Raw genomic sequence first — 8263 nt, forward strand, 5'->3', positions numbered from 1 at the left:
AATTATTATTGGTGTGGAGCAAACAAGAAGGGCCTCCACTGTTGAACTCAAATAGTGAGAAGGTTGGTACAGGTGTAGGCAGACTTTCAAATATATGGGATACAAACCATTTAAAGTTTTAAAGATCACAACCAGTGTTAGAAACTCAGATATTTAAGCTAGGTGTCAAATGGCTCCTTAAACCAGGGTTAGTTGCCATTTGGGGGTCAGACAGCTTCAAAGCCATATTTTTAAATATCACTTTTGGTTCCTGAAATTCATTCTGATTGTGCAGATGGAATAAACAAATAGAATTCTACAGAATGTGTTGCTAGTGTGTGAAAACAGTCAAGATCCAAGGATCCGATCCCCAGACATGCACCTCCAGATGGTGGAAACATCACTTGGATGCAAGTGGTCAACAGCCAGGTACAAAATGTCCCTGGCGCCTGGTGAATTTCGAACACTGATCACAACTCCTTATCTAAACTTTCTAACTATCAAAATACAGAAGAACAGTTTTGCTGGCACTGTTTACCCTCTTAAGATCCTAGGCACGAGATTTGCCAATGGTCCCTTAAGGATAGGTTCAGTCCTTTGGAAACAGTCTATCATGGGTTCTTCTACTATAGATGTTATCAAGGGGTTATTGAAAGCATAATTTAGCTCCTTAAGAGACAGTTTCCTAGTCAATCTTATGGACCCTTTTGAGAATCTTCTTTAAATGGTCTAATAAATCAATTACTGAACAGCTGGCAATATATCTGAATGTAATATTTCTTAGATTTGTAAAGATGGTTAGTTCTTAACTTGTCAGTTTTAATAACGCATAATTGGTTCTACTATATTAATTTTGTACTACTTTATATTTTGTACTTCTGTTTAATGGTTGTAATCAACATAAAGGATATAACCAGCACTTTAACTGGACTCGGAAATGCATCAGTAACCAGTACTGCTGGTACAGTAATGGTGTTTTGTGAGCCAATCGCCCAGCTCTTAACAGAACTCAGTCAGTCACATTCTGGACCAGCTGAAGTTTCTGAATAGGCTTTAATGACATCTTCACAAACATGGCAGCAGTCAAACCCAGATATGACTAGAGCATGAATAAGTCAGTCATGGCCCAGTCTGTCCAGCTAGAACTGCAAGCTGGCATACCAGTCTAGCTGGTAAAGCATATTCCTGGACACCACTGCCACCTGAGCTTTGCCAGCCAGGGCTAAGGCCATGACAGTGCTCAACCTGCGCACTTAGCAATGCAACTCCATCAAGAACCAGTTGTAAACCACCTTCTGGAGAACCGCCCTACCTACGGTACCTCTGTCCTATCTGGATTTAGCCTGAGCTTTGTTCACCCTCAGCCACCCCAGAATCTCCTCCAAACACCAGTTAAGAATTTCAACAGCCTCCCTAGGATCAGAAGATGGAAATAAGAGGTAGAACCAGACATAATTTGCATACCGATGACACTGTAGCCCAAACTCCCAGAGGACCTCCCCCAACAATTTCATGTAGGTGTCAAGCTGAAGTGGGACAAAATGGACCCTTAAACCAACAGCTATGGGGTACAGCAGTAGTTCTCCAGGACCACCTTCTGGAACTACACTTCCAGAAAGGATCAGAACCACTGTAAAACTGTCTCTTAAGCCTAACCCTGAGAAATGATCCAGAAGGATACCATGGTCAACAGTACTGAAAGCTGCTGAGAGATTCAGGAGAACCAACAGAGTAGCAGTCCCTTACCTGTGACTCTACAAGACTTACATCAGAGTAGACATGCATAGGATTGGGATGCAAATTACATTAGTAAGTTGTGGTACAAGATTGCTGTGCTACAGCCAGTCATGCTAAAAAAGTAATTACTTACACAACCTTGTTGCCTATTATCAATTATTAACCTATTGCAATTAAACTCACTTCACATGTATTGTAGTCCTCAGAGTTGAGCAGGTTGCAAAGTTGGGGCAGAAGTTCTGGCCACATCTGTAGCTCCCCTTTGGAAGCAATGGTGGTAATAAGAATACCTACCAAGAGAAAGAACAGGCTGCAGTTCAATATCACATCACAAGCCCAGTTTAACTTCTTGTACCCACCAACTCCCCCTTGAACTTTCAAAAGCAACAGAATTTAATACTTCTGACCAAAACTATGATCCAAACCAAGGCTCTATGAGATGCTTCTACCAATCAGTCATCTATAGCAGTGTTTTTCAACCTTTTTTGAGCAAAGGCACACTTCTTTCATGAAAAAAAATCACGAGGCACACCACCATTAGAAAATGTTAAAAAATTTAACTCTGTGCCTATATTGACTATATATAAAGTAATTCTCTTGAATAGGAATCAAATAAACACAAAGAAAGTATTTTATAATTACTTTATTATGAAATAGTAAGTAAACAGAAATGTGAAAAATTAGAAAATACTTTATTTTTAAATCTTTCGAATTTTTCAATTTCTCCCACGGCACAACAGGCAACATCTCGCGGCACACTAGTGTGCTGCGGAACAGTGGTTGAAAAACACTGATCTATAGTATTTGGCCTTTGAACTGAAAGCTGCCTCTAGAATACTTTGAGCTGATCCGTGAACTGCTCTGAGGTATCCTGCAGTAGAGTGAAAGCATTTGGCTTGCCCTCCTTGCCCCATGCATTGGAGTTGCCAGGAGTGCTGAACTCACTGACACCTATCAATCTTAGAAAGCCAGCAACAGTTGGTATCTCTAAGTAATTCAAAAATTAATTGTGCATATCCTTCCCACAAGCATGTATATTTTGCTTATTTGGTTTGAGGAAGCCAAGAAACAGGGGAAAAGAGAATATTTTGCAGCTTACACAAGCATATTTGCCACGAGACAGACACCCTCCACCCACACACGACCTTAATATCATAGTCCTATGTCAACCTTCCCACCTCTTAACTCAGCTCGCTTCACCATGCTCATGAACATCATCTACTATTTATATATGCACCTACACAAAAAGTTAGTAAAATTCCCACTCACTTACTTGAATTAACTGCAAGTAAAAGCAGCACCTATTTAGAGACTTATCTCTCATTGAGAATACAAACAGCACTGAAATCACTAACGTAACTCTCTTCCCACCCTGCAAATGCTTTGCCCAGTGTAAGAATACAAACACTACTCAAGAATACACTTTCAACTTCCTTGAAAAAACACAAACACATGCTTCCCCCAATCCCTGCCACCCTTTCTCCAGTACTCACCAATGGTAGCTCTAATAAGAGAGGAAGCATCCCCTATGTTGTTAAGACATTCTTGCTTAATGAACTCAGCAACAGGTTGGGGGAAGCTCTGGTAATGAGCCTTCACATTATTTTTCAGGATCAGACCACTCAGAGAACGAGTTGGCTCATCTGTTTAGAAAGATTTTGGAGAAAAGAAATTAATTCTCTAAGACCCAATATACTGTACACAGGAAGGTACAAAAACCAACAACACCACAGCAATAATGGTGACCTAAGCAGAGATGCAGGGGGGAAATGAGGATCACTAGATATTCCTCGATAATCATGAACTGAAACAGTAATGCAATCATTCGATAGGATTTTACTCATTAACTTAACAAGCGTTATGCATTTTTTTTCATTCTACATACTGTGGTTCCTTAGCATTTTTATAACTGTATATGAATACAAATAATGCTCTACTTTGTTGCAATCAAATTTTTATGATCCTCAATTGTTGACACCTGGATATGCTGCAGGTATGCTATTTCTATTCAGACACACTCCCAGTAGCGCTCTTATATACCCCTTGCCAAAGTGAGTTGCAATGGGATGCTTCTGTAGGACCTGTTCCTCCTAAAATCCAGCAGTGGGGAGACTCCGGCCCATAGGCCTATTTAGTCCTTCACCATTTGGCCCAAGTGGTCACCTTCGCCAAGCCACATCAGGTGTTGGGCAGGAAGACACAGCTGGGCCAAAAGGTGACTTGCAGGCACCGTCCATCAGCTCATCCAAAGTACCTACAAAGCCTTGTGCACAATCCTATCTATCAGCTGATTGACAGGAGCTTACAGAGCACAGGATATGTAGTGATTCAAATAATTTCATTTCTTTGAGCATGGCTAAAAAGCAGTTAAAAACTGGACACCTCTGGTCACCATAGAAACAGAGCACCTTTATCTTTATCTATTCTACAAGGTCCCTTACTGGTCATCTGTGTGTTTACAATGGGCTTGCATTCCTACCCTCCTCTGCAGACCCTTTCATTATAAATATACACACACACAGACACCAAAAACCAAACTTATGTATTAATCCTTACATTCTTTCTGCACCCCCTCCCACCAAAAGAAAGCAATATAATCTCCACTGTAAAAAAAGATAGACATTATCAATGTCTGGCAAAATTCTGACAGTTGAATTCCTTGCTAGAATTTGATTCACTTTTCATAGCAAGGCAGAACAGAGAACAAAAACAATTACTAGTTCAGCACCAAAGGGAAAGGGAACCCTTTCCAACCTCTACACCAGATAGTACTTTCTGAAGCAAAACAGGTATCAATCAAGCAAATACATTATTCTGCCATAATTCTAAATTAGCAGTTAAATCCTTGATATTATACAATAAAGGCAAGATACCACGACATTTTTCTCAAACTTTCATCATGACAGATGTAACCGACATACCCTCAGATTTCAGTCGTGTCAATACAAATATCAAGTAGTTATTGAAATCAGGAAACTGGTTCAGCTGCTTCAGTTTCTGTAACATTTGTTAAAGAATCAATTCTTAAAATTTTCTACTAATAAAGGGTTTTCAAGACTCTATACATAATGATTTTACTGATTTTTCAAATGTTCTTATGCTAAAAATGTTGGACTCTTCTTTTCTCATACAATACTGACCCAATATAGTTTCCATGACTAATGCACCTGTTCCTGCTCACATTCCCAAACATATAATTTAATTTAAGGATAGACTATTCTATAACATTTGTTTATCTCACAATTTACTTCTGATTGTTTTACTAGATATAACATGGCTTATTGTTTCCTGCTCCCTTTGCAGTTCATGAGAAATGTTTTCTCTTATGCCACTTTCTATGGCAACTTTGATTATTCAAGGATACATCTTGAACAATACGCTGTGTTGCTGTGTTTGGAGACTGAGAGTCTTTGAGTAACTGAAGCACTTGCTGGAGGCCCTGTTCATCTGGCTGCCAGTCCATGATGGGAAGCTGCCTATCTGTAGAATGATAAAGAATAATATAGTATATTAGCATGACAGCAGAGCTACACTTCAACTCATTGTCTTATGACTGCCAACATCACCAAACTAAGAAGCAAAACTACATGTTGTACACATCTGAGAGCACCTTCACTTGCAATCAAAATTCAGGTAACCTAGGCAATCAGCCAATGCTTGCTCATATTTGTACAAGCCAGATGGCAAATTGGTATTTGAGGCCCACAAAAGGCAGGATTCATTTAGATCCATAACTCTGTGAGGTGGGCAAGATGGAGAGACAGTGATTTGCACAAACATCATAGATGGAGTGATTTCCCATGTACCAGAAAAACTATACAATATTGCACCTGGACTTCACATGCATAAGTTGCTATACTTCTCCACAAGCACAAATGTGACCGCTTAAGCAGTGTCAGAAACTGATATATCATGGCAGCTTAAACCTAGGATATGGGCACAAAAATGGAATGTCTGGGCACACTTTTTATAACAATACAAAGCTGAAAATAAATGAACTGCAGCTAAAATATTTCACATGGTCTGAAATATTTCACATGGTCTGATCCTCCAGTCTTCAGAGAGTAGCTGGAAGTGGGGAAGCAGAAAAAGGTCTTCCTTTCCTTCCACTCTGAAATTTTAATCTGAAACCTTAGGCACAGTACTGCACCCAGAGCTTACCAACTGCTTACACTAATGAAATTCCCTGTCGCAAAAGGCACCTAGAACAATGGCGCCTTGAACACTGTGCTTAAGATAATATAAATGAAAACATCTAAAAATAAGTTTTACCAAAAAAGATATGCAACAGAGCAAGGTCCTTAGAAAGTGCTAGAAAACCCATTTTTGGCAGCATAGTCAAGATCTATGTATGACTCATCAGAGAGCATCCATAGAACATGGGAGGAACTTGCTCAAGGCTCTCCCCTATGGCAATATATAGTAGACAGGTTTCACTGAAATAAATGAAAGATATTATACCTAAAGATAGCAAAGGATGTTGATGTGAGGGATGACTTTGTTTGATATTAGTAATCACCCATGTATCATACTACAGTATATAATGCCTAGTTGTTACCCATTTGTTGCATGCAATTCTGACAACTTCCGGCAATGTTCTGCTTCTAAGACATATTTTCTAAGGTCTAAATATGCTATTTTGTATCAAGCAAAATGTTTTTCCTCATATAGATCACCTATTATTGTTTTGATTTCCACATGAAATGTAACTGCACAACTTCCACAAGCATCCACTTAATAAGGCCTCTGACACAACACTGCATAATCCAATACCTATAACTGTGTGTTTGTGACTCTTCAAAATGTATTAGAGGTTGAGTGCTCCACAACTATTACACTCAAGTGTGAGAGTACTCACCTCCCTTTAAAAAAATCCAATTGATACCCAGAAACTACCTGCTCATACATACAAATCATTTTGTAAGCTTTTCACTCCCCTCTATTCCAATTTTGATTTTTGAAGGAGTGAACAGTTATGATCAACAAGCAGGGCTATTTTGCTTCCAATACACTGGGACTGGACATACTCTTAATACTTCAGAATGAGGGCATTAAAGAGGACCGTGCAAAGACTCCACATAGTTGGGGAGACACGTGCTTACAGCAAGGAAATGGAGTACTGTACAAGGTATCAGGCGAGAGCCAACAAGAGCCGAGCCAAAATGCGGGACTCTCCAGCACATCTATTCCAATTCCAGATTTTAACCTTATCTTCCGTCATCTCAGAGATGTAAATATTAGAGGTGACAGATCAACCAACAGTTTCTAATCACCAAACGGAAGGCCTCCCCACCCCCCGCCCATGCTTAAGAGGCTGTGTGCTTTTAAGTACCAGCTGCCTTCTGGGTGGGGACGAAACGTATAATGGGAGATGGATGGTTGATGGATGGTTTGAGCTTTCTAGTCGCTTTTAGAAACAAGGCGCTGGACTGGAGGGACCTTTGATCTGGTCCGCCGGGGCTCTTTCTGTTTAAGCATGTGCCGGGCGAACAGTTCTTCCGCGAGGCTCTCCCGGCTCCCGCCTTGGGCTCTGCAGCACCACCTCCCACACAGAGGAAGCGTGAGAAGCGCAGCTGCCCAGGGCCCTGCTGACCACCGCGGAAGCCCTCACGCCCCTCCCTCAAAGCCATGTTGGGCCGGAGCAGCCCAGCAGCTTAGCCGGCAACGTCTCGCCCCAATCAGATCAGGCCCGGCCAATTCGGTCCCCCCCCCGCCCGCCTCGCCGCCCACGACCGGGCAGTTTCAGATTCCGCCCCACTCCCGCCCTGCTTCCTCAGCCGCTGGGCGACCTAACCCCCGCCAGCCAGCCACCCGCCCAAGCCCGGCTCCTTGAAGGCTTCGCCTTCGCGAAATCCCTGCCTAGGCCGAAGCCGGGGGAGCCTCGCGCCATCCCCTCACACGCCCGCTCACGGCGCGCCCCAACCACCGAGTTTCCCACGCGCGCCCAGGGAACCCCGGCGCTGTACCTGCCCGGTTCCCGCGTGCCCAGGTTCAGGCCGCGGCTTCGGCGCCGAAGGAGGGAAGAAGAAGGTGGGGGCGGCAAGACGAACGCGACACGCGGGCGATGAGCCGGGCCGGCCGCCGTCTCTGCCGCTCACGTGACTACGACCAACAGGAAAAAAGAAAAGAAAAAGGGGAGGAGCGGAGGACCCGCTCGCGCACTTCTATAGACGAGGGCAAAGCAAGCACGTCACGTGGCTCGGGAGAAAGGGCGGTAGCCACGCCCTCTCCTCCCTCCGTCCACTAGTCCGGATGGAAGCGCGGCGCCTTGAGGCAGGTGGCTGACGTCATGTCGCGCAACCTAATAGGGCCGCTGATGAAGCGCTACAAAGCCAGACGGCGGGAGGCTTGATTCTGTCGCCCAGCTGCACGTTGTCACCCCGAAGAGATTTCGTTTCGCTTGTTTTTAAAGTTTTTCTTCCGGTGCAAACTTCCGTTGGCTGGGGGAAAAAACTAATAGCTTCGCGTCTACCTAAAAACGCAAGCAAACAGTTCTTTTTCCAAGAGCCACCGGGCGCCTTTCCGTGCTCAGTGTAGCAGGCGGTGT

At 43.1% G+C, this 8263-nt stretch overlaps 1 protein-coding gene across 1 annotated transcript in view; it reads right to left on the reverse strand.

Moving 5' to 3' along the window:
• TNPO2 (transportin 2) overlaps positions 1-7907 on the reverse strand; it is a 31818-nt gene extending 23911 nt beyond the window's left edge. The window contains exons 1-5 of the mRNA XM_083717933.1: positions 7683-7907; positions 5081-5196; positions 4638-4713; positions 3210-3359; positions 1900-2006 (exon numbers count right to left, since the gene is read on the reverse strand). Of these exons, the coding sequence (XP_083574059.1) occupies positions 1900-2006; positions 3210-3359; positions 4638-4713; positions 5081-5179 (432 nt within the window). The 5' untranslated portion in view covers positions 5180-5196; positions 7683-7907. The remainder of the gene's footprint in view (positions 1-1899; positions 2007-3209; positions 3360-4637; positions 4714-5080; positions 5197-7682) is intronic.
• Positions 7908-8263: the final 356 nt, after the last annotated feature.

This window comes from Podarcis gaigeae, assembly GCF_964106915.1.
Source record: "Podarcis gaigeae genome assembly, chromosome: 2".
Taxonomy (NCBI): domain Eukaryota; kingdom Metazoa; phylum Chordata; class Lepidosauria; order Squamata; family Lacertidae; genus Podarcis; species Podarcis gaigeae.